The 27,628-nt window shown below is 42.4% G+C and overlaps 1 protein-coding gene and 1 pseudogene across 1 annotated transcript in view; both read left to right on the top strand.

The window, feature by feature from the left end:
- Positions 1-18,906, top strand: part of LOC135547779 (striated muscle preferentially expressed protein kinase-like) — a 203,453-nt gene extending 184,547 nt beyond the window's left edge. The window contains 17 exon segments of the mRNA XM_064977037.1: positions 3-29; positions 1,352-1,504; positions 1,745-1,787; positions 3,074-3,142; positions 3,218-5,852; positions 6,289-6,441; positions 12,481-12,597; positions 12,935-13,102; positions 13,522-13,654; positions 14,498-14,652; positions 14,942-15,060; positions 15,133-15,731; positions 16,243-16,482; positions 16,855-17,078; positions 17,582-17,657; positions 18,095-18,244; positions 18,663-18,906. Of these exon segments, the coding sequence (XP_064833109.1) occupies positions 3-29; positions 1,352-1,504; positions 1,745-1,787; positions 3,074-3,142; positions 3,218-5,852; positions 6,289-6,441; positions 12,481-12,597; positions 12,935-13,102; positions 13,522-13,654; positions 14,498-14,652; positions 14,942-15,060; positions 15,133-15,731; positions 16,243-16,482; positions 16,855-17,078; positions 17,582-17,657; positions 18,095-18,244; positions 18,663-18,906 (5,305 nt within the window).
- Positions 18,907-21,119: 2,213 nt separating this feature from the next.
- The window catches only part of LOC135547778 (carboxy-terminal domain RNA polymerase II polypeptide A small phosphatase 1-like), a 48,357-nt pseudogene continuing 41,848 nt past the window's right edge, over positions 21,120-27,628 (top strand).

The raw sequence follows: 27,628 nt of genomic DNA, 5'->3' as shown, positions 1-27,628 counted from the left end.
AGGCCGATTGGAGTCATTACATATCTGTGGTAGGTACACGTTAAACATGTCTTAAATTTGGTGTGATCCCACAAGATTATTAATTACAACGTAAAACCTCTTGTGACTAGGGGGCACTATATTCATTTTTGGAAAAATAATTTTCCCAAAGTAAATGGGATATTTTGTCAGGACAATATGCTAGAATATGCATATAATTGACAGTTTAGGATAGAAAACACTCTAAAGTTTCCAAAACTGTAAAAATATTGTCTGTGAGTATAACAGAACTGATATTGGTGAAAGCCTGAGAAAAATCCAATCCGGAAGTGCCTCATGTTTTGCCTCATGTTTTGAAAGCTCTGCGTTCCAATGCGTCCCTATTGAGCAGTGAATGGGCTATCAACCAGATTGCTTTTTCTATGTATTCCGCAAGGTGTCTACAGCATTGTGACGTAGTTTTATGCCTTTATGTTGAAGAGACCCGTAAGCAGCTACATTGTGTAAGTGGTCACCTGATGGCTCTCAGAGTGATTCTCGCTTAAAATACAGAGGTAGCCATTTTCCAATCGGTCCTACTGAAAAACCAATTGTCCCGGTGGATCTTTTATCAAATAGATATTTGAAAAACACCTTGAGGATTGATTATAAACAACGTTTGCCATGTTTCTGTCGATATTATGGAGCTAATTTGGAAAAAAAATTGGCGTTGTCGTGACCACAATTTCCGGTCGATTTCTCAGCCAAACGTGAAGAACAAACGGAGCTATATCGCCTACAAAAATAATAATTTTGGAAATAAGGAACATTTGCTATCTAACTGGGAGTCTCCTGAGTGAAAACATCTGAAGCTCATCAAAGGTAAATGATTTCATTTGATTGCTTTTCTGATTTTCGTGACCAAGCTACCTGTTGCTAGCTGGACATAATGCTATGCTAGGCTATCGATAAACTTACACAAATGCTTGTCTTGCTTTGGCTGTAAAGCATATTTTGAAAATCTGAGATGACAGGGTGATTAACAAAAGGCTAAGCTGTGTCTCAATATATTTCGCTTGTGATTTTCATGAATAAGAATATTTTCTAGTAATATTTATGTCCGTTGCGTTATGCTAATTAGTGTCAGTCGATGATTACGCTCCCGGATCCGGGATGGGGTGTCACTAGAGGTTATTAAGCTTGGATTTATGCATATTCACTCTTTACAAGCCAATGGATAAATTCACACCACATATGTAGCTGTTGATTCCTATTTGTATTGCTATGAGAGAGACCCTATCAGACATGCCATCAACCTGCAGTAATATTGGAACGTGGCTCTAGAAATCAGTGAACAATTAGTGAGATGTTCACAGGTGTTTCTGCATTTCAGCCTGACTGGAGTGTCTCCGTTTGCTGGAGAGAATGACCACAGATCCGTGCTCAACATCAGGAACTACAATGTGGCCTTTGATGAGAGTATGTTCACTGACCTGTGCCAAGAAGCCAAGGGATTCATCATCAAACTGCTGGTGGCAGACAGACTGTGAGTGGCAACTATAGATTTTAACATGTTCAGGCCAAAACTTGAGATGTCCATGTGCTATTTCAAATTTCAGGTATATCATGCGTTTGATTGAATACATGTTCAAGACAACTTGAGTTGCAGTTTTCAAGATAGGATGTGTCCCTTCTAGATTCACGTTTCTTTAGTTCTTATACATTTGTGGGCTTCTTCACCCTCACTAGAAATCAAATGTAAAATGGAATCATGCCATCCCTTTAGGAGGCCTGATACAGAAGAGGGTCTCCGTCATCCATGGTTCAAGGTGAGACATGTAAACTTTGACTCTTATGTGACGCACAACACACAATTGCTTCAGGGATCTGTTCTGACTAGAGATGCATCATCATATACACTATATATACAAACGTATGTGGACATCCCTTCAAATTAGTGGCTATTTCAGCTACACCCGTTGCTGACAGGTGTATAAAATTGAGCACACAGCATTGCAATCTCCATAGACAAACATTGGTAGTAGAATAACCTTACTAAAGAGCTCAGTGACTTTCAACGTGGCACCTTCATAGGATGTCAACTTTCCAACAAGTCAGATCGTAAAATTTCTGCCCTGCAAGAGCTGCCCCGGTCAACTGTAAGTGCTGTTATTGTGAAGTGGAAACGTCTTTCCTCAGTTTCAACACACACTACCGAGTTCCAAACTGCCTCTGGAAGCAACGTTAGCACAATAACTGTTTGTCGGGAGCTTCATGAAATGGGTTTCCATGGCAGAGCAGCTTCACACAAGTCTAAGATTACCATGCGCAATGCCAAGTGTCTGCTGAAGTGGTGTAAATTATTACCACCATTGGACTCTGGAGCTGTGGAAAAGTTCTCTGGAGTGATGAATCACGCTTCACCATCTGGAAGTCCGACGGATGAATCTGGGTTTGGCTGATGCCAGAGGAACGCTACCTGCCCCGAATGTATAGTGCCAACTGTAATGTTTGGCGGAGGAGGAATAATGGTCTGAGGCTATTTTTCATGTTTCGGACTAGTCCCCTTAGTTCCAGTAAAGGGAAAACATAATGCTACAGCATACAATAACATTCTAGATCATTATGTGCTTCCAACTTTGTGGCAACAGTTTGGGTAAATGCCCTTTCCTGTTTCAGCATGACAATGTCCCCCATGCACAAAACGATGACCAAGCAGAAATGGTATTTCAAGATCGGTGTGGAAGAACTTGACTGGCCTGCACAGAGCCCTGACCTCAACCCCATCCTTTGGGATGAATTGGAACGCCAAATTGGAACGCCGACTGTGAGCCAGGCCTAATCGCCCAATATCGGTGCCAGACCTCACTAATGCTTTTGTGGCTGAATGGAAGCAAGTCCCCACAGCAATGTTCCAACATCTAGTGGACAGCCTTCCTAGAGGAGTGGTGGCTGTTTTAGGAGCAAAGGGGTGACCAACTCCATATTAATGCCCATGATTTTGGAATGAGTTGTTCGACGAGCAGGTGTCCACATACTTTGGTCATGTAGTGTAATTTGGTAACATATTGAGCAATTTCAAAATTGCACATGCTAATCTATTTTCTTCATACAGACCCTTACCAAGGGGAAGGCAATAAGCACAGAGACCCTCAAGAAGTTTGTGGCGCGCCAAAAGTGGCAGGTTTGTCTTCAAAGCTTTTTTTTATTGAATTGTTTCTCCTTCCACCTTATATTTGGTTATGTCCGTCTTTTGCAGCGGTCCCTTATCAGCTACAAATCCAAAATGGTCATGAGGTCCATCACTGAGTTGCTGAATGACTCATCCAGCCACATCTCCATCGCTGTTCCCAGACACCTCAAAGAGGGCTCACCCCCACCATCATCGTCCTCTGACTCCGACGAAGATATTGACAAGCTGCCCTTCATTCCAATGCCACTTAGTATGGAGTTCTCCGGATCAAGAATGTCTCTAAACGAGATCCAGGAAGGCACAAGCCGGTCAAACGGCACTATTGAAAGTTCAGGGACAGCAGTCACCCATGGCCAAGAGGCGATGGAGTGTGAATCCATGGGGAAAGAGAAAGAGGCTGGAGATTCCACAGGTAGGGGTCGCGCCAGGAAGAGGTTGATGCAAGAAAATGACAAGGGGTCTTCGGATGAGGAGTTGGCAGAGTTGGCACAAGTATCTGAGAATGCTAGAAGGCCCTTGTGCAGAGGCTCGAGCTTGGAGTTGGACAAGCAAGAGGGTGGACCCAGAAGGGGGCAGCTGCATAGAGGGGGCTCTGCTGACAGCGCGCTGCTACTCCACATCGTTCCAGAAGATAGAGCAGATGACGAAATCACTGAAAAAGGCAGACAAGTCCTCAAAAAGGCGGTATCCATGGAGTTCCCTAGGAGGAGCGTGAGTCCAGGTCCTCTGAGTCAAGAGGACTATGCTCACAAACTGGAGCTGATGAGGCAGAGGTTGCTCCGAGATGGCTCTGTGGACAAGAAAATGAGCGGCCTGCGAGGACCCCTGCTGGAGACACTGGGTATGGATGATGGAAGGTGGCGGTCATCGTTGCTGGAGCGCTACTCGCGCACTACTCCCTTATGGGTTCCTCCATTAACCAAGGCAGTCTCCAGCGACGAGCCCAGAGTGGACGTGCTCAAACCCAAATTCCTTCGCAAGAGCGCCTCCTTCAGTCAAGGAGATGATGCAGAGCCCGTTCCCCTGCACCGACGCACCGGGGTACCACTGGAAATCCCGCTGGCTCAGATAGAGGAGCGAAGGCTAAAGGAGGCCATATCCATGTCTGCTCTCACTGAGCCATTCAATAATGACTCCTGCCCCGTGACTCTCATTGAACCTACCCCTAAACTTCCCACACCAAGCCCAGTGCCTAGGGAACATGAGACAAAAACTAAGATGGAGGAAGAGGACTCATCAATAGACATGGAGATTAAGACTGAGAAGTCCATTCATGAAAAAACGATGATGGAACCAGAGTACATGGCCCCGAGGGAGCCTATCCCTCCTTGGAGGGAGTATAGCCCTCCTGTGAGGGTTCTTAAATTAGAGGAACAAATTAAGAAAGATAAAGAAGAGATTGAGGAAAATGAGACTGTTCCTGTTGTTGAAGAAAAAGCTAGGGAAGTTGAAGAAGTACACAAAGAAGTTCAAAAAGATGAAAAAAAAGTAGAAAAGGAACTGAAGGCACAAGTGAAATCTTCTAAGATGGTCATTACTACAAGTTTGTATAGGGTCACGCCAGCACCAGCATCTTCAAGAGCACCAGCAAATGTTATGACTCCCTCTCCACCTGCCCTAACTGTGCTCCCAGATGGTAGGACCTCTGCGTACACTAGCATAATGCAGACCATCATGGTCCCCTTGCTTCAGCCCCTAGTTAGCCCCCTGTTAGCAGACTCCACCCTTGTGGTTGTTCCAGTCCCTGTGCAAGCACCAACATTTATAAACACACCTACATCTGTCCCGGGCCCAACAAAGCCAGTCACTCTGCTATCCACACCAGGGGAACAGCCTGCAGTCTATTCAAGGGTGGCATCCCCCGAGCCCAAGGAACCGAGTCCACCCAAGGTTTCCCCATGCACTACACCCCAGTGTGAGCTCTCGCCAGTGGGACAAATCCTCTATGGCATTGCCTCTGAGGAAGTATTTGAGGCCCGCTTCAAAAAACGTGAGTATTCTCTAACGCGAGGCCTGCAGCTTCTCAACTGGTCAAAGCCTGAGAATAAACCAGTAGCCTCTTTGGACTCTGCCAAGTCAGGCGAAGATGTATACCACCCTGGGCCCATTGGAGCGCCGTTTGTATTTGTCCCCAGGAGACTGGAGGAGAAATCCAAGTCGGTACAGGATCTCTGCGAGACCCAGAAGGACGAAGGCTTTATGAGAAGGCTTTCCATGCAACTCAAGAGGACTCCTTCAACCGAAAGCAAGGAAGAAAAGCCCAAGGAGGAAGAACCAGTGACTCCCAGGCGCCGGCTCTCCTGGGCTTTCCGCAGCCGAAGAGGATCCCATTCCCAGGAGAGGAAGGAGGTGGAGACGATGAGGATGGATAGGGGAATAGAAGCTGAGGCGGAGCAGGAGGACAAGGAGCCGGAAAAGCCCAACGAGTTACCGGTTATGGCCATGCGTAGGAAGATCGAGTCGACCGTGTCCAGGATATCCAGGAGGATAGCGTCAGAGGAAAGGGAATCCAACAAGCCAGAGAGCAAGAAGACACCCCTGTTCTCCATTCTGCACAGGTCGACTTCTGAGGGACGTAGCGTAAAGAGTATGGCTGGATCCGGTATCCCTCAAAACCAGCTGGCTTCTCAGTCAGGCACCGGAACCTCCTCAGAGTCCATGGAATCTATGTTCAGCATCAAGTCGGAGAGAACATCCAAAGGTACGAGACTTCTTCACCTTGAAAATGTCAATCAAAATTAACATGTTCCCCCTGCACCTGAAAAAGTCATATGTGTTAATTTCAAGATGATTACTTAGCAGAATTAGACTAATTGTAATTTTAACAATGAAAAGGTGCATTTTCACCGCACAGACACAATGTCACTATTATGTGGTGCTTGAATCCAATTTTAAGGATGCAGGTTCATTTGAGAACTGGTAAATGTAAGAGACTCTAAACACATTTTTGTTTTATAATTATGCAAACCTTCCCACGCCCTTCCTCAAGCAAACCTTTATTCCCTACATACTGAGATGACATACAAGAAAGAAAGAAAACTTCCAATAGAGGCTTCACTTGTGTGCTAACCTCATCTTTTTTCTTCGTTACTATTTCTGTTGATTTCAGTTTGAGTTATATTTGTTCCCTCCAGCAGGGGCAGAGGTAGGAAGGAGGTCCCGATGGGACCGTTGGGGCCTAACCAGAGCTAGCAAGAAGGGCAAGATGGTATCGGAGTCTCACATCCCCACGGCTATAGCCAGAGAGAATGACACCCTAAGCTCCCGCTTGTACACCAGACTGGCATCTGGTAATCCTGAAAGCCCTTAATTTCTTGAAATTCATCCAAATTAAAATATTTAATATTGGTTTCCTTACCCTGTAAGCAGTCAGCAGTCAGTGGACAAGGAGAAACAGCAATCCATGATGATGCCTTGGTTTTGTTTACCTGGTTGCTGTCGCTAAATGCTAACTTTAGCAATTGTGTCCCAAAAAACAATACCTGTCAGTGTCCCCCAAATTAGCATATGTTAAATATCAAACCAAAATCATCCCTAAGTGTCTGAAATTCATTATGCAGTGCAATTCATTTGATTTGAACTTTCCTGATTTCTGCAGTATTGCATTGGCCCAAGCAAGCAACAACACCACTGAACTCCTCCCCCTGAGTATGAGTACTGCCTGTTGTCAACGTGTCAATGTAGTTAGTTAGCTAGGTTAATATAAGCTCACCTGGCTAGTTGTAGCAACATTATCCAGCTATCCAGTCAGCTAATAAGCCATAGTCCTCCCTTCTACAAATTGAATTTGGAGGCGTGGATAATAACTGCTACAATACCAGATTAGCTAATGGTAAATCAGTCACAGTTAGATAATCAAGCTAGCTATTGAGGTGCATTTGTTCAAGATTGTATATACAGTGTCTTCGGAAGGTTTTCAGACCCCTTGACTTTTCCCACAATTTGTTACATTACAGCCTTATACTAAAATGTATTAGATAAAACAATTTTCTCAGCAAAGCGAAAACAGGTTTTGAGAAATGTTTGCAAATGTATAAAAAACAAAAAACAGAAATACCAAATCAAATCAAATCAAATTTTATTTGTCACATACACATGGTTAGCAGATGTTAATGGGAGTGTAGCGAAATGCTTGTGCTTCTAGTTCGGACAATGCAGTAATAACCAACAAGTAATCTAACTAACAATTCCTAAACTACTGTCTTATACACAGTGTAAGGGGATAAAGAAGATGTACATAAGGATATATGAATGAGTGATGGTACAGAGCAGCATAGGCAAGATACAGTAGATGTTATCGAGTACAGTATATACATATGAGATGAGTATGTAAACAAAGTGGCATAGTTAAAGTGGCTAGTGATACATGTATTACATAAGGATGCAGTCGATGATATAGAGTACAGTATATACGTATGCATATGAGATGAATAATGTAGGGTAAGTAACATTATATAAGGTAGCATTGTTTAAAGTGGCTAGTGATATATTTACATCATTTCCCATCAATTCCCATTATTAAAGTGGCTGGAGTTGAGTCAGTGTCAGTGTGTTGGCAGCAGCCACTCAATGTTAGTGGTGGCTGTTTAACAGTCTGATGGCCTTGAGATAGAAGCTGTTTTTCAGTCTCTCGGTCCCAGCTTTGATGCACCTGTACTGACCTCGCCTTCTGGATGATAGCGGGGTGAACAGGCAGTGGCTCGGGTGGTTGATGTCCTTGATGATCTTTATGGTCTTCCTGTAACATCGGGTGGAGTAGGTGTCCTGGGGGGCAGGTAGTTTGCCCCCGGTGATGCGTTGTGCAGACCTCACTACCCTCTGGAGAGCCTTACGGTTGAGGGCGGAGCAGTTGCCGTACCAGGCGGTGATACAGCCTGCCAGGATGCTCTCGATTGAGCATCTGTAGAAGTTTGTGAGTGCTTTTGGTGACAAGCCGAATTTCTTCAGCCTCCTGAGGTTGAAGAGGCGCTGCTGCGCCTTCTTCACGATGCTGTCTGTGTGAGTGGACCAATTCAGTTTGTCTGTGATGTGTATGCCGAGGAACTTAAAACTTGCTACTCTCTCCACTGCTGTTCCATCGATGTGGATAGGGGGGTGTTCCCTCTGCTGTTTCCTGAAGTCCACAATCATCTCCTTAGTTTTGTTGACGTTGAGTGTGAGGTTATTTTCCTGACACCACACTCCGAGGGCCCTCACCTCCTCCCTGTAGGCCGTCTCGTCGTTGTTGGTAATCAAGCCTACCACTATTGTGTCGTCAGCAAACTTGATGATTGAGTTGGAGGCGTGCGTGGCCACGCAGACGTGGGTGAACAGGGAGTACAGGAGAGGGCTCAGAACGCACCCTTGTGGGGGCCCAGTGTTGAGGATCAGCGGGGAGGAGATGTTGTTACCTACCCTCACCACCTAGGGGCGGCCCGTCAGGAAGTCCAGTACCCAGTTGCACAGGGCGGGGTCGAGACCCAGGGTCTCGAGCTTGATGACGAGCTTGGAGGGTACTATGGTGTTGAATGCCGAGCTGTAGTCGATGAACAGCATAGGTATTCTCACATAGGTATTCCTCTTGTCCAGATGGGTTAGGGCAGTGTGCAGTGTGGTTGAGATTGCATCGTCTGTGGACCTATTTGGGCGGTAAGCAAATTGGAGTGCGTCTAGGGTGTCGGGTAGGGTGGAGGTGATATGGTCCTTGACTAGCCTCTCAAAGCACTTCATGATGACGGAAGTTAGTGCTATGGGGCGGTAGTCGTTTAGCTCAGTTACCTTAGCTTTCTTGGGAACAGGAACAATGGTGGCCCTCTTGAAGCATGTGGGAATAGCAGACTGGTATAGGGATTGATTGAATATGTCCGTAAACACAACAGCCAGCTGGTCTGCGCATGCTCTGAGGGCGCGGCTGGGGATGCCGTCTGGGCCTGCAGCCTTGCGAGGGTTAACACGTTTAAATGTTTTACTCACCTCGGCTGCAGTGAAGGAGAGACCGCATGTTTCCGTTGCAGGCCGTGTCAGTGGTACTGTATTGTCCTCAAAGCGGGCAAAAAAGTTATTTAGTCTGCCTGGGAGCAAGACATCCTGGTCCGTGACTGGGCTGTATTTCTTCCTGTAGTCCGTGATTGACTGTAGACCCTGCCACATGCCTCTTGTGTCTGAGCCGTTGAATTGAGATTCTACTTTGTCTCTGTTCTGACGCTTAGCTTGTTTGAAAGCCTTGCGGAGGGAATAGCTGCACTGTTTGTACTCGGTCATGTTACCAGACACCTTGCCCTGATTAAAAGCAGTGGTTCGCGCTTTCAGTTTCACGCGAATGCTGCCATCAATCCACGGTTTCTGGTTAGGGAATGTTTTAATCGTTGCTATGGGAACGACATCTTCAACGCACGTTCTAATGAACTCGCACACCAATAAGCGTATTCGTCAATGTTGTTATCTGACGCAATACGAAACATGTCCCAGTCCACGTGATGGAAGCAGTCTTGGAGTGTGGAGTCAGCTTGGTCGGACCAGCGTTGGACAGACCTCAGCGTGGGAGCTTCTTGTTTTAGTTTTTGTCTGTAGGCAGGTATCAGCAAAATGGAGTCGTGGTCAGCTTTTCCGAAAGGGGGCGGAGCAGGGCCTTATATGCGTCGCGGAAGTTAGAGTAACAGTGATCCAAGGTTTTTCCACCCCTGGTTGCGCAATCGATATGCTGGTAAAATTTAGGGAGTCTTGTTTTCAGATTAGCCTTGTTAAAATCCCCAGCAACAATGAATGCAGCCTCCGGATAAATGGTTTCCAGTTTGCAAAGAGTTAAATAAAGTTCGTTCAGAGCCATCGATGTGTCTGCTTGGGGGGGGATATACACGGCTGTGATTATAATCGAAGAGAATTCTCTTGGTAGATAATGCGGTCTACATTTGATTGTGAGGAATTCTAAATCAGGTGAACAGAAGGATGTGAGTTCCTGTATGTTTCTTTCATCGCACCATGTCTTGTTAGCCATAAGGCATACGCCCCCACCCCTCTTCTTGCCAGAAAGGTGTTTGTTTCTGTCGGTGCGATGCGTGGAGAAACCCGTTGGCTGCACCGCTTCAGATAGCGTCTCTCCAGTGAGCCATGTTTCCGTGAAGCACAGAACGTTACAGTCTCTGATGTCCCTCTGGAATGCTACCCTTGCTCGGATTTCATCAACCTTGTTGTCAAGAGACTGGACATTGGCAAGAAGAATGCTAGGAAGTGGGGCACGATGTGCCCGTCTCCGTAGTCTGACCAGAAGACCGCCTCGTTTCCCTCTTTTTCGGAGTCGTTTTTTTGGGTCGCTGCATGCGATCCATTCCGTTGTCCTGTTTGTAAGGCAGAACACAGGATCCGCGTCGCGAAAAACATATTCTTGGTCGTACTGATGGTGAGTTGATGCTGATCTTATATACAGTAGTTCTTCTCGACTGTATGTAATGAAACCTAAGATGACCTGGGGTACTAATGTAAGAAATAACACGTAAAAAAACAAAACACTGCATAGTTTTCTAGGAACGCGAAGCGGGGCGGCCATCTCTGTCGGCGCCGGAAGTAAGTGGTCGGCGCCGGAAGTAAGTGGAAGTACCTTATTTACTTAAGTATTCAGACCCTTTGCAATAAGACTCGAAATTGAGCTCAGGCGCATTTTGTTTCCGTTGATCATTCTTGAGATCTTTCCACAACTTGATTGTAGTCCACATGTGGTAAGTTCAATTGATTGGACATGATTTGAAAAGGCACACACCTGACTAAGGTCCCACAGTTGACAGTGCTTGTCAAGCAAAAACCAAGGCATGAGGTTGAAGAAATTGTCTGTAGAGCTCCAAGACATGATTGTGTCAAGGCACAGATCTGGGGAAGGGTACCAAAAAATGTCTGCAGCATTGAAGGTCCCCAAGAAAACAGTGGCCTCCATCATTCTTAAATGGAAGATGTTTGGAACCACAAAGACTCTTCCTAGAGCTAGATTCCAAATGGAAGCCACTCCTCAGTGAAAGGCACATGACAACCTGCTTGGAAATTGCCAAAATCAACCTAAAGACTTTGACCATGAGAAACAAGATTCTCTGGTCTTATGAAACCAAGATTGAACTCTTTGGCCTGAATGCCAAGCGTCATGTCTGGAGGAAACCGGGCACCATCACTACGGCGAAGCATGGTGGTGGCAGGTTCATACTGTGGGGATGTTTTTCAATGGCAGGGACTGGGAGACTAGTCAGGATTGAGGCAAAAATGAACAGAGCAAAGTTTAGAGAGATTCTTGATGAAAACTTGCTCCAGAGTGCTCAGCACCTCAGACTGGGGCGAATATTCACCTTCCAACAGCTAAGACAATGCAGGAGTGGCTTCGGAACAAGTCTCTGAATGTCCTTGAGTGACCCATCCAGAGCCCGGACTTGAACCCGATCGAACATCTCTGGAGAGACCTGAAAATAGCTGTGCAGCGATGCTCCCCATCCAACCCGACAGAGCTTGAGAGGATCTGCAGAGTCGGAGAATCTGAGAAACTCCCCAAATACAGGTGTGCCAAGCTTTTAGTGTCATACCCAAGAAGTCTCAAGGCTGTAATCACTGTCAAAGGTGGTTTAATTAATTAGGGATAGGCGCACAGCTAGCGGGACACCAGTTGTCAACATCCGGTGAAATTGGATGTGCAATTCATATTGGGTGCGCAATTCATATAAATAATCGTAATATTAAACATTCATGAACATACAAATATCTTATATAATTTAAAAGCTTAATCCTTATGTAAATGTGATATTTCCATGTATTTTTATTTTATATAAATTAGAAGAAACAAAACAGTTTTTGCCTTATCATTATGGGGTAGTGTGTAGATTGATGAGAGGAAAATGATGTGGAAAAAGTCAAGGGGTCTGATTACTTTCCAAAGGCACTGCACAGTAGCTTGTTAATGTAAATTTGCTTATCAATCTCAACAGCATGTTGATACACACAGCTATTGAAAGAGCTAGCAATCTCTGAAATACCTATCAAGCAGAATATATATTTTTTGTAGGTCATTGCTAGTTATGGGACTGTTTTTACAAGTCCAGAAAATTGTGCCCTTTCTGTGGTGAGATATCAGCCTCTCGAAACATCCCTTAATCTCAATCACACAAAGTGCCCACCAGAAAGGGGCAGAGAAATCCCTTGCCATCAAATCCAGCTGTTCTGGAGACATGGGGATATTGAATTGCATTGGTTGGTTTGTACAAAAACGCTTAGTTAGCGTTTGATGACAGCAGGCAGGTAAACAAAAGACTGCTTAAAATGGATTGAAATGATGCCTATTTTTCTTAATTCTTAATCACATTCCCAATTTGTCTCTCCTCCAGACTTCCCTCCCGTTTTCCACATCAAGTTGAGGGACTACACCCTGCTGGAGGGAGATCCCATCACCCTTAGCTGTCTCCCAGCTGGCAGCCCCCATCCACACATCTCCTGGATGAAAGGTAAAAGCTTATTATAGGAGCTAAATATAACATCCATCCCTAGCCTCCACTCTTTGTGTAACAAATCTTAAAATATATTATAACTGCATCATAATGCATTACACATGTTGGCTTTAAGGCTACCCTGGTGCGGCAGGGTAGCCTAGTGGTTAGAGCTTTGGAATAGTAACCGGAAAGTTGCAAGTTCAAACAGCCGAGCTGACAAGGTACAAATCTGTCGTTCTGCCCCTGAACAGGCAGTTAACCCACTAGGCTGTCATTGAAAATAAGAATTTGTTCTTATCTGACTTGCCTAGTTAAATAAAAAAGTAAATTGTTCCTTTTTCTTCCTCCTCAGATAAGAAGCCTCTGCAGATTGACGCCAGAATGAACATTATCTCCTGTCCTGATGGCAGGCAGCTGCTGATGATCATGACAACCACCAAGAAGGATGCAGGGCTGTATGAGTGTGTGGCAACAAACCTTCTTGCTTCGGTCTCCAGCTCCTGTATCCTCTCCCTCACTCGTGAGTTAGATTCACACACAACAGAGAGCGCAAGACAGAGAGAATCTCTGTCTCTCTGTGTGAGAGAGAGAGGGGGGGTGGAGAAAGACAAAAAGACAGAGAAAAATAATTTAATTGTTATTTATTGGTTTTCTATATGACAACGTTTCACTTTCTATTATTTAGGTGTGGACAGACCCCTTGACCAGCACAGCAACTAACCTACTCTAGTTTAGCGAAAATTCCTTTCGAATTCTGTTACTTCACAAAATGATACTGAATGAATTACCATAAACTTGATATGTATCTATCTTTAGACAAACTCTATCGCAACTGGAAATCTTCTTTACCTAAGGCATTATATTAGATATAACGCATTTATTGATTTGGATTGAATAGGACTGAGTTGCAATGATGATAATACCTTTCTGCCCTCATAGGTTTACCCAATCGCCCTGGGACTCCTGAGGTTCCCCAGCGCTATAAGAACACTGCCCTGGTCCTCTGGAAGCCCTCAGACAGTATGGCTCCCTGCACCTACTCTCTGGAGAGAAAAGCAGAGGGTGAGTCATTGTGTCCCAAACCACCCCCTCACCCCTACCAACTCTCTCAGATGGCCCTCTGTTGTCACGTGTTGCTGAAAAAACTCAGAGGGAGACTTTCAGAGAGTGGCGAGGAGATCAATAAACCCATCAACTTCAGGACACACTTGTGACTTGAATGATGCAATTTATGTTCCAGATTCAAATAATAAAACAAAAAATGAAATTCAAATGAACAAATTCCAATATACAATATATAAATGTACAATATATAAACCTCTGTAACAGTTAAACATTTCATTTGGGAGGTGTTGTGTCAAGCTTTGAAATCCGATAAAGAACAAATGCACAAAACATATAATTAGGCACGCCTCTCGATTCTTTTGTATGAAATTGCGCAAACTCCAAATATATTGCGGAGCGTGTTGGGATACCAGTCTAATTAGCCTCTACACCCTCAATCATTTTCACTGTCTCAGCTTTGGGACACTTCTGTATATGGCGGAGGTACGCGTGGACTCGCAAATGTATTGCCGAAGGGTGGGGGAAGGGGGTGATTTGGGAATCAGCCACACTCACACACTACTTAGTGTGTTAGTATAATTTCAAAGCCATACTGTCCAAATGCAGTTGTAACATACGCCAAATGTATGCAGTCCAACGCACTACTTCCCTCTTGTGGTCGTTAGCAATATTGCAGTGATGTTCTGTTCATTCATTGACAGACATCACAGTTGTATTACCCCAATGATTCATTCAACTTCTTTCCATGGCCTTGTTCTCTGACAATGATTGAAATGTGTCTTTCTTAATTATATATTAAAATGAACACATAAAAATATGTGTATGGTCTTTCTCCCCCAGCTGAGAGTAGCTGGCTCATCGTGGCCACAGGAGTGGCTGACTGTTACTACAATGTGGTTGACTTGCCAGGAGAGGGCGTCTTCAGGTTTAGAGTGGCGTGTGTGAACAAGGCAGGCCAAGGACCCTACAGTAACCTCTCAGAGGTAGAGTGCCTGGACGCTTCAGGTATGTACTACTTTCTAGTATGAATAACTATTAGTAATATGAATAGATAAAAATCACATTGTATGACAGAAATCACATTGAGTGTTTTCTGTCATACATTCCCTGTGGTTTAAATGTTTGCACACATGTACACTATGATGTGCTTGAGAAACCTGGAGATTGACAAACTCCTGTAAACTCTTATTCTCTCCATCAAATATGAAAGTGTCATAGATTTTTTTTTTTATATATATCATTGTAAGAGAGGGAAAAAAGTGACACTAAAAACGGTGTTATTCTGAATCAACAGTGCCAACAAAATGCAGTGGGTCAGTCGTTGTGAAGACAGTCCCTGCAGCACCAGTGGTCAAAACGTCAACAATGACTGTCCCCTCCTTGAAGCCTGTGCCTAGTAAAGAGGTGCACCCCGCCCCATCTTCTGCCCCATTCAGAGAGACCCGGTCTGCTTCCCCTTCCTCTTCTGCTGTACCACCGGCCAAGCCTATCGCTACTATCCCCGCCTCTAAACCTATTGATTCCAAACCCATAGTCCCTCAGACCCCAACCAGCGCTGCTTCCGCCCCCATGATTATTAGTGAGGGCCCATCCTATCTGGCCATCCCTGAGATCCAAAGCCTACTTCTGGCTCAGCACGCCCCAGCCCCGGCCAAAGCCAAGACCCTCAACATCAACGTCACGAAACCTACACCGTCTCAACCAGCAATCATAACCAAGCTCACTCCCCCTATCGTTCTCCCCAAACCCCAGAGTCCCGTCAATATTGTCTCGCCCATGATTAAGACCCCGCCCCCACTTGTGGCCCCTGCGCCCGCCATCTGTACACCCACTTTGTCTGTGCCCATGTATGCACCAATACTGGCTGCCACACCACGCGTCACCCCACCCTTCCTCTCCATCCCCGCCATCTCATCCCCAATCATACTAATTTCCAGCACGAGTCCAGAAGGGGAGGGTGGGGTTACAACCGCACGTATGACGCTGTCAAGATGCAGAACGCCCTTGGGTGGACGACCTAGTGAGAGCACCCTGCGCCAGGGAGTGCCCCAGAAGCCATACACCTTCATGGATGAGAAGGCCAGGTAAAGGACGCATAGAAAATTAAATGTTCACAATGCTCCCACTGTGATGTGCTCAGGGATTAGGCTTCCACAGTGGTTTAATGAACTGTGTAACCTATGCAAGAAAGTAACCCAATGAAACAGCTGCATAGATTTTAGTTTTCTATTCAATATTGTGCAGGATTATAACATTGAATGGGGTTATGACTGTTCAGGAAACAGTGTAGACATCAACTTATTTCATATTTTAGAGACAGCATTTCCCTCAAGACTGTCTTACCATAATATTATTGTTATAAATTATTGTATTTTTTATGCATCCCACTGAAAATGGACCTTTCTATAATTCAGTTATAATTACTATTGAGTCAGGTGTAATGTTGATACATTTAGAGAGACATCATATATTATAAGCCTTATTAAAAATACATTTTAAAGGTTTGAATACTCATAACAGCTTATGAAACATAATACCTGAAGGCTTTAATAAAAGTGTCACCTCAAGATTGTTTTCTCTTTGTTTGTCTTAAAGGGGCCGCTTCGGCGTGATCCGAGAATGTAGAGAGAACGCCACAGGCAACCTGTTCATGGCTAAGATTGTGCCCTACGAGACAGACAACAAACAGACGGTGCTGCAGGAGTACAACATCCTCAAGTCCCTCCACCACGATAAGATCATGGCTCTGCACGAGGCGTACATCACGCCCCGCTATCTGGTGCTCATCTCAGAGTGCTGCAGGGGGAAAGAGCTCATCTACAGCCTTATCGACAGGTCAGACAGCACAAATCCTTAGGTGTACCAACTTATGGAAATAAATGGAATATTTCTGTTATATATTTTTGTACGTGATGATTGCTATTGCTCTGTATAGTGTTCCTGGGTCAGGGTTGGGGTCAATTCCATCAAATTTTGTAATTGAAAAGCAATTCACCACCAAGGACCACTTTGGAAATTAGTGTTTCAATTAAGTGCTATCCTCTGAGAAAGCAATGCACATCTTGTGGAATAATTTTTTACCCAAATAAATTCAATTCAAATCAAATGACAGGAATTTGGAATTTCAGTTAACTTCCTCAATTGACAGAATTGACATTAAATTGACCCTTTCATCCTTTGTTGTCCCTCTTGTCCCCCACCCCCTAGATTCCGCTACTCAGAGGATGATGTGGTGGGCTACATCATTCAGGTTCTGCAAGGTTTGGACTACCTGCACAACCGCCGCATCCTCCACTTAGACATCAAGCCGGAGAACATCATCATCACATACACGAACATGGTGAAGATCATAGACTTTGGAAGCGCCCAGACCTTTGACCCACTCTTCCTCAAACAGTTCAGCCCTCCTGTTGGAACTCTGGAGTATATGTGTAAGTCGTGAGGATTATCTAAACCGCGGCGTCTCAACCCATTCCTGAGGGTTGAAACACAGGGGGTGAACATTTTTATTTTAGCATATAACTAACGTACTGTACCTGATTCACCTTAGCCATAAAGCATTTATAACAGGACATCCTTATGTATAAGAATATTTATTGAAGATGAAAACTTGTAAACTTGGGCAATATGAACATTTTCAAACATATCAAAATGTGTTCCGTGCAGTAAATGTTCTGTAGTCAACCGCTCTGTCTCTGTGGCACAATGCCGACACAGACAGTAAGAGTCAGCTTATAATACCATGTATTGATGCACAGATCAATAAATAGATAATGATCTAATCATACTTGATCAATTAATCATATGTTAACACCAGGTATGTAAACGCATCTTAATTGTGTCCCTTTATGTGTCCTCCTATAGCTGAATGCCCTGACGTTATCTCCCTAACCTTTCCCTAACCTTTTTTATTTTTCCTAACCTTTCCCTCAAGCTCCCGAGATGTTGAAGGGGGATGTGGTGGGCCCTCCGGCTGACATTTGGAGTGTGGGCGTGTTGACCTTCATCATGTAAGTACGAGCAAGGCTTTGGGCCAATGCCATTTGAACACATTTGAACTCAAGCCAATTCCCAGTTCATTCAAACCATACCATTCATGACTGTCAATAGTCTTTTTACAGTTCTGTAAGGGTGTTATTTAATTAATGAATTCACTTTCACTTAATTTCCTGAGTTGACTGAGCTGAAACGGAAATGACAATAAAGTGCGGCCATCTACACAGTGTTACAGCTGGACAACTTTATTTATAGTGCATTTAAATAACTAAAAACACAAATTGTTACACATTAATCTTTGACTGTGTTAATTTGTGTATTGCAAGTGCTCTGTCATACCAATTTAAACCCATTTCAATCGTTTTCAAGTTGCACAATCATTGACTGTGTTCATTTGTTTAGTTTAAGTGCTCTGTCTAACCTATTTCTAACCCATTACAAATGTTTTCAGGCTGAGCGGCAGGTTGCCTTTCATGGAGAATAATCCACAGGAGACTGAAGCCAGAATCTTGGCAGCCAAGTTTGATGTGGGAAAACTCTACCAGAACGTGTCTCAAAGTGCCTCTCTGTTTTTTAAAAAGGTCCTCTGTAGTTACCCTTGGTAAGCGATAATTGATACTAATTAAGTGCCGTTTCCTTTTGATGAATTGGTCAATTAATTATATTATGTACTGTCCGCACTGACATTGGCAAGTTCTTATTTTTCTTTGACATATCAATAAAGTAGGGGGACAACTACTTTCTCAGCACTGCATCTTACTCACTCCAAAAAATTACAAATCATTGGATGTTGTTAACTTGATCTATACACGTATTTTTCTGCCATTGATAGATAGTGCAGGATTGAGGAATTTAAGTCCTCACACCTACACCCGTTCAACATTGCTGCCAATGGCTGCCATAGCCCGTAATGAATGAATGATAGAATTTGTATTTTTCTGTCGTATCGCAGTCCCTTGTGGGATAGTTTGTGATTTTGAGTTAGCGCTGCTTGACCCTGGGAGTGACCTCTGTTTCAGGGCCCGTCCTTCCATCAAGGACTGCTACAACAACTCATGGCTCCAGGACGCCTACCTGATGCGGATGCGGCGGCAAACCCTCACCTTTACCACCACACGCCTCAAGGACTACCTGGACAAGCAGCAGAAGCTGCGGGCGGGTGTGGCCACCAAGCACAAGGTCCTCCTTCGGTCGTACCAAAGCTCATCCCAGTCCCCCACCAGCCCTATACCCCCATCTCCCATGACACCGGTCACACAGTGAGCACGGCTTCATATGTCAAATGCATGAAGGCAGGAGCTGTTGCATGAAAGGAGGTGCCTAATCTATATGAGAAAGGTCCTAAGATCGAGCCCCGAACAACCCCCTTGGCCCCCTAACCTGGTGAGATGAGTTGTGAGTTTAGCTTTTCAGACAAATGGACATAAAATCACAAAATCCAGCACTGGTTCGAGATATTAACAACCTCTCTGCCTCCACCATAGAGTCCCTACAGAGAATGTTCTTGTAATGAGACAATAACAGAATAGTTCTTTGTGTATTTCATGGTGTGATACATGTTTCTCAAGGGCTGGATGCCAGCTCAAAGTTCCAAACCTCTGCTCTCTCATTTTAATACTCAAAATAATCGTAATTGTTTTATCTAAACCTCTTGTATCCAAGTATCTTGTATCTTCTCTTAACATCTAGTACTTGTGTAATTTTATCTTTATAGCATTTTCGAGCTATAAATACAGTGCAGAAGATGTCCAAACTGATGCGTAAAGGTGCATAGCTTTCTGTAAGCATGAACGAGGCCACTGTACAATATACTGTAGGCTACAAACATGAAGGACTCTTAAGGCTACTTTCAGATTGACGCTTTATTCCTTTTAGAAAGCCATAGTATTTGCTTTACATGTGTGCTCCTTTGCACTTTTTATCGATTGCCACTTTTATCCATGCATTTTCATAATTTCCCTATTCGTTTTGCTATAGCTTATCATATTAGAGGTTTCATTAGTGAATTATCACTGATCAATGATTTGGAGAAAACTAAACCACGATCGTTCTCCCAGCATGTCACATTCTTTCATTTGGTAATGTTTAGGCCTATACTAAAGGTTATTTACAATACACAATTACAAATTATATAAAGACAACGCATGTAAACATCCATGCGTAAATATCAACCCTGTCCAGGCCTGTTTGGTTAAATGCGATGCACCATTCGGAGATGCAATTTGTAGTTACTCTGTAACTTAACATGTTTCTGTTTCTACTCTGTGCATTAGGGCCTGTCATTTGTATTTATACTGTGCATTAATTGTACACACATCCAGATACTTAGCTCGTTTGTGTGGTGACTGTCAGGGATGGGAGATTCTCTGAATATTTATTACTACGGCTGTGGACAGATCGAGGTTATTGGGACAGTAGCCTATTATGTCTTATATCGCTGGGTAACAAACAAAGGTTGTAATGATGAGAGTATAAAACTATTGACTATAAACTTGTGCTGTTTTCTGTTGATTTAAACAGCTTATGTCATAAGTGGAGGTCCAAAGCAGGTTGGATTAATTTGCATACAGGACAGGACCAAGGAATCTGGTCACAATATTGAATTGACGTTGTGGGCAGATGAGACACATTTTATTCCTATGTGTAGGCGTAACAAATCTCGATCAGATATTGATTGGGTCATCTTGATTGGATGACGACAACCACATGTTAATGCAATGTGTAACCACAGCTTTTTACTGTAAGAATGCATATGATTGCAGACTATTCATCAGTTATTCATAATGCAGGTCCTCACTATTAAATTAGGATGACGCTTGGAGAAAGAATGTATTTTTGTTTTGGGTATATTGCCAAATGGTTACTTACTCAGAAAATAAATGTATGTAGGTGCATGTCACATCCACGCAGATTAGGAAAATGTTTAATTTATGAAACTGTTAGGTTTCACCTTTTTTTAAACATTTTGTTAATCGATTATAAGTTTTGTTGTCTTCATTATCAAACATTGAAACAGTATATATAACAAAATATATTTATTGTGTAGATAGAGTACCAGTCAAAAGTTTACTTTTTTGGTTACTACATGATTCCATACAATGCCTTGCAAAAGTATTCACCCCAATTTGCGTTTTTCCTATTTTGTTGCATTACAACCTGTAATTTAAATGGATTTTTATTTGGATTTCATGTAATGGACATACACAAAAGAGTCCAAATTGGTGAAGTGAAATGAAAAATAATAACTTGTTTAAAACAATAATGTTTTTATTAAATGGAAACGTGTTGAGTGCTATCAATCCCCTAAATAAGATCTTGTGCAACCAATTACCTTCAGAAGTCACATTATGAGTTAAATAAAGTCCACCTGTATGCAATCTAAGTGTCACATGATCTCAGTATATATACACCTGTTTTGAAAGGCCCCAGAGTCTGCAACGCCACTAAGCAAGGGGCACCACCAAGCAAGCAGCACTATGAAGACCAAGGAGCTCTTCAAACAGGTCAGGTACAACCTTGTGGAGAAGTACAGATCAGGGTTGGGTTATAATTTTTTTTTTTTTACTTTGAACATCCCATGGAGCACCATTAAATCCATTATTTTAAGAATGGAAAGTATATGGCACCAGAACAAACCTGCCAAGAGAGGGCCGCCCAGTAAAACTCACGGACCAGGCAAGGAGGTCATTATTCAACGAGCCAACAAAGAGACCAAAGATAACCTTGCTGCAAAGCTCCACTTACAGCCGTACACTCTACAGAGCTGGGCTTTACGGAAGAGTGGCCAGAAAAAAATTATCAAACATGTTTGGTGTTTGCCAAAAAGGCATGTGGGAGACTCCCCAAACATGTGGAGGAAGATACTGGTCAGATGAGACTAAAATTGAGCTTTTTGGCCATCAAGGTAAATGCTATGTCTGGCGTAAACCCAACACCTCGCATCACCCTGAGAACATCATCCCCACAGTGAAGAATAGTGGTGGCAGCATCATGCTGTTTTTCATCGGCAGGGACTGGGAAACTGGTCAGAATTGAAGGAATGATGGATGGAGCTAAATGCAGGGAAATTCTTGAGGGAAACCTGCTTCAGTCTTCCAGGGATTTGAGACTGGGACGGAGGTTCACCTTCCAACAGGACAATGACCCTAAGCATACTGCTAAAGCAACACTTGACTGGTTTAAGGGGAAACATTTAAATGTCTTGGAATTGCCTAGTCAAAGCCCAGACCTCAATCCAATTGAGAATCTGTTGTATGACTTAAAGATTGCTGTACACCAGTGGAACCCATCCAACTTGAAGGTGCTGGAGCAGTTTTGTCTTGTAGAATGGGCAAAAATCCCAGTGGCTAGATGTGCCAAGGTTATAGAGACATACCCTAAGTGATGTGCAGCTGTAATTGCTGCAAAAGTTGGCTCTACAAAGTATCAACTTTGAGAGGGGGGGTGAATAGTTATGCACGATCAAGTTCTGTTTTTTTTGTCTTATTTCTTGATTGTTTCACAATATATCATATTTTGCATCTTCAAAGTGGTACACGTGTTGTGGAAATCAAATGATACAAACCCCACAAAAATCCCAAAATAGGAAAAATGCCAAGGGGGGTGAATATTTTCGCATGCCACTGTATGTGTTATTTAATAGTTTTTAAGTCTTCACTATTATTCTACAATGTAAAAAATAAATGGTCAGTTATGAGATTGCTTTTATGGCTGCTTGTGTGTCATGTCATAGAGTTTTGTATACAATTATGATATGCTTGATTTATTGGATGAATGTATTTCAATTGATTGTGAAGATAGTATTACCATTTAAAGGGAGGGGGTAACTATTGATGTATGAAGACCAAGAAGTACTGAGCAAGACACCTCCAGTACTTTGAGAAGTAAACTAGTTGCAAAATATTTTTGGAATGGAACAGCTTGCAAGGTTGATAATGATTAAGTTCAGAGTTTTGTACCTAAGGCATATATATACCTTGAATGTGTTGCAGTGTCCCATGTCATGGATACTTTGTAAGTTGACAATCAATATCGGCTTTGTTGTGCGATTTTTCAGGGGGGGACAAAGACATTATGTTACTCGATTGTTTTTTTTTGTGATTGTTTGGTTGTTTGTTTATTGGATTGCTTGAGTAATCACAATTGGTGCAGCTCTTAAACTTCTTTGCTCTGTGGAACCTCTGAATATGGCATGTGATAGGCATGGCAGTTATAAATAATAATAAAGAACATACAACTTAAACCCAAAAGTAGCAGTTTGTGTTATTTCAATTGAGCTTTGTGTTTTATCTTTCTTGATTACATTTAACAAGCACCTCAATAGAACTGATTAAATCAATTCTGGAAAAGAATATTGCTGTATTGAAAGATATGGCATACAGTACATAAATAAAAGCTAGAATCCTTAATTGAAACTATAACAAAGCGGCCACCTCGCTTGTGTTTCAGTAAAAAGCTGAGGGATGGGCCTGTAGAAATTTAACTACACTCAAAATTGATAGACAGAGCTATGGATGCAATGTCTGACCATGCACGATATCAAAAGTATAGTTTTGAAAATGTTTTGAGGCTATTCAGTGTTTGTTTACATTTACATTGTAAACAAACATTTGCGGTAAAACAAGCTTGTGTTTTGGGTTCTGATGGGGTATTTCAGTTGAACTGAGCTCATGAGGCATTTATAAATTATATCCTTCAAGAATCAATATATACAGTACCAGTCAAAAGTTTGGACACAGTACTCATTCAAGGGTTTTTCCTTATTTGTACTATTTTCTACATTGTAGAATAATAGTGAAGACATCCAAACTATGAAATAACACATATGGAAATATGTAGTAACCAAAAAAGTGTTAAACTAAAATCTATGTTTTATTTGAAATTCTTCAAAGTAGCCACCCTTTGCCTTGATGACAGCTTTGCACAATCTTGGCATCCTCTCAACCAGCTTCATGAGGTAGTCACCTGGAATGCATTTCAATTATCAGGTGTGCATTGTTAAAAGTTAATTAGTGGAATTTATTTCCTTCTTATTGCGTTTGAGCAAGTCAGTTGTGTTGTGACAAGGTAGCGGTGGTATACAGAAGATAGCCCTATTCGGTAAAAGACCAAGTCCATATTATGGCGAGAACAGCTCAAATAAGCAAAGAGAAATGTCCATCCATAATTACTTTAAGACATGAAGTTCAGTCAATCTGGAAAATTTCAGGAACTTGGACATTTCTTCAAGTGCAGATGGAAAAACCATCAAGCAAAATGATGAAACTGGCTCTCATGAGGACCGCCAAAGGAAAGGAAGACCCAGAGTTACCTCTGCTGCAGAGGATAAGCTCATTAGAGTTAACTGTACCTCAGATTGCAGCCCCAAAAAATGCTTCACAGAGTTCAAGTACCAGACACATCTCCACATCAACTGTTCAGCTGAGACTGCGTGAATCAGGCCTTCATGGTTGAATTGCTGAGAAGAAACCACTACTAAAGGACACCAATAAGAAGAAGAGACTTGCTTGGGCAAAGAAACACAAGCAATTGACATTAAAACAGTGGACATCTGTCCTTTGATCTGATGAGTCCAAGTTTAAGATTTGTGGTTCAAACCAACATGTGTTTGTAAGACAGAGTACAGTAGGTGAACTGATTATCTCTGCATGTGTGGTTCCCACCGTGAAGCATGGAGGAGGAGGTTTGATGGTGTGGTGGTTCTTTGCTGGTGAAACTGTCTGTGATTTATTTAGCATTCAAGGCACACTTAATCAGCACGACTACCACAGCATTCTGCAGCGATACGCCATCCTATCTGGTTTGCGCTAAGTGGGACTATCATTTGTTTATTAACAGGACAATGACCCAACACACCTCCAGGCTGTGTAAGGGTTATTTGACAAGAAGGAGAGTGAAGAGTGGAGTGCTGCATCAGATGACCTGGCCTCCACAATCACCCGACCTCAACCCAACTGAGATGGTTTGGGATGAGTTGGACCGCAGATTGGAAAAGGAAGTGTAAAAGCAATGAACAGGTGTTCAGCATATGTGGGAACTCCTTCAAGACTGTTGGAAAAGTATTCCAGGTGAAGCTGGATGAGATATGCCAAGAGTTTGCAAAGCTGTCATCAAGGCAAATGGTGGCTACTTTGAAGAATCACAAATTTGTTTAACACTTTTTTGGTTACTACATGATTCCATATGTGTTATTTCATAGTTTTGATGTCTTCACTATATTATTCTACAATGTAGAAAATAGTAATAATAAAGAAAAACCCTTGAATGAGTAGGTGTGACCAAACTTTGACTGGTACTCTATATACATACACTACCATTCAAAAGTTTGGGGTCTAATTTGAGAAGCAGATGGGATGCCGGCCTTCTAGGCAGAGTTGCAAAGAAAAAGCAATATCTCAGACTGGCCAATAAAAAGAAAAGATTAAGTTGGACAAAATAACACAGACACTGGACAGAGGAACTCTGCCTACCGTAGAAGGCCAGCAGCCCATAGTCACCTTTTCACTGTTGACATTGAGACAAGTATTTTGTGTGTACTATTTAATGCAACCGCTGTGTCAGATTTTTTTTTTAAATACGGAAAAAGCAAACCATGCAATAATCTGAGACGGCGCTCAGAAGGTTCCGCATCACTTAGGACCAAAACTTCAAAAAGTTATATTACAGGTTGAAGAAACATTTCAAACTAAGTATAAGAATCAATTTTTAGGATGTTTTTATCATAAATCTTCAATAAAGTTCCAACCGGAGAATTCCTTGGTGTAGAGAGAAGCCATGGAACGCAGGTCGATATCATGTGAAATGCGTACGACCAGGAAATGGCTCTCTGCCAGAAACCTGACTCATTCAGCTCTTATTCAGCCCCACAACACAGTAGAAGCCTCATACAAGTCTCTAAAGACGGTTGACATCTAGTGGAATCCATAGGAAGTGCAACTTCATCCATATCCTACTGTGAATTCAATATGGGCTGGGTTGAAAATCGACCAACCTCAGATTACTCACTTCCTGTTTGGATTTCTTCTCAGGTTTTTGCCTGCCATATGAGTTCTGTTATACTCACATACATCATTCAAACAGTTTTAAAAACTTCAGAGTGTTTTCTATCCAATACTGATAATAATATGCATATATTAGCAACTGGGACTGGGGAGCAGGCTGTTTCATCCAAGCTACTCAATACGGCCCCTGCAGCCATAAGAAGATAAAAGCACAACCAAATTCCAATGGAAAATCAACGTCTGATTTTTGGTTCAGTTGGGACCTAAATGTGATATCACTGCGCTTTCAACCATTTTAAAAACACACTGTAGTTCAAATGGGAATACAATGTCAGATATTTTGTGTTATCACTGTGCTTCATCTATTCACACATCCAAATTACCTGGATTGCAAATTGACATTTTTTAAGTACATGGTTGAAGTGATCAGTGCCGTTTGAGATTCTGTGCAGATTATTTTACAAATTGTGAAGATTTCCAAAGACCTGTGACCCTAAACATACACACTTTCTATGATTACATACAGTAAGAAGACATTTATTGTTACAGTAACCTCAATGTGGCCATGGATGTGTTTTTAGGTTGAATAAATACTGTTACATTAGTTTGTAAGATAGCCTTAAAATTAGGTTATTACTACAAAACTAATATTGAATTGTGTTTGGTTGACAACGCAACCAAATATCAACATTTAAAGGAGATATGTATTGCTTGGATAGTTCCACCTGAGTAACTGGCTTAATCCTATTCTTTAACTTTTATCATAATTGATATTATATGATTTATATATGTATATATATATGATTTTAGTGTGGTTACATTTCATTTGCTCTGTTAAGCCTGCAATTTGGGATGATTTTGAGTCTTATATCAACATAACATAAAAGGCCTCTCAGCAAGGAAGAAGCCACTGCTCCAAACTCGCTATAAAAAAGCCTGACTACGGTTTGCAACTGCACATGGGGACAAAGAACGTACTTTTTGGTGAAATGTCCTCTGGTCTGATTAAACAAAAATAGAACTGTTTGGCCATAATGACCATCGTTATGTTTGGAGGAAAAAGGGGGATGCTTGCAAGCCGAAAAACACCATCCCAACCGTGAAGCATGGGTGTGGCAGTATCATGTTGTGGGGGTGCTTTGCTGCACGAGGGACTTCACAAAATAGATGGCATCATGAGGATGGAAAATTATGTGAATATATTGAAGCAACATCTCAAGACATCACTCAGGAAGTTAAAGCTTGGTCGCAAAAAAATACAAAATGCTCTGTTCATGAGTTTTTTCAAATCCAATCAGTTTTCCACGTTGAGTCAACGTCATCAGATTGGGTTGAAGTGAAGTGGAAACAACGTTGATTCAACCAGTTTATGCCTAGTGGGTTGTTTGTCCAATCAAGATAATCCTCTGAAATATATATGCTAGCAATTATTATGGTGAGACTTTTCCTTCACTCTCTCGTACATTGTGGATCATATGAGCTCTGAATGTACAATCTAGAGGTCGCGGTACAATGTAGAGGGCCTTCTCTCATCTTCTCTTGGTTTACTTCCTCTTGGTCAAAGGTCATGTGGCTGTGACTGCAGTCCAGGAGAGGGGCGCCAAGCTAGAGGAAAGGGTGTTTTTGCTGTGCCCTGTCAATTTACACAACTTTTAACCGAGTGAGAAGATGTCTAGGATAATTTTGTAATCTGTAAACCAAAATCAAATAAATTGTATAGATGTATATAAATTAGTGTTAGTTCAAAGCAATCATGGAATTAGTAGCCTGCCTATATTTTAGCATTCATTATTTGATTGTTGACAGAAATGCTCATGGGTACCTTTATGTGTGTTCTCAGATTTATTATTCATAGATTTTAGATATATATTGCAAAACGCTACATATCCATTGTTTAGCTAGAATGGAATGTTCGTATTCTGCATATTTAATAACATGTAAATTCAACACATCAAACATTTAGCCTGATGCTATAGTGTCTGTTT

This window comes from Oncorhynchus masou, chromosome 10 (assembly GCF_036934945.1).
Source record: "Oncorhynchus masou masou isolate Uvic2021 chromosome 10, UVic_Omas_1.1, whole genome shotgun sequence".
Classification (NCBI taxonomy): domain Eukaryota; kingdom Metazoa; phylum Chordata; class Actinopteri; order Salmoniformes; family Salmonidae; genus Oncorhynchus; species Oncorhynchus masou.
Note: the sequence above shows the minus strand (reverse complement) of the source record. Positions and strands in the feature narration are given on the sequence as shown.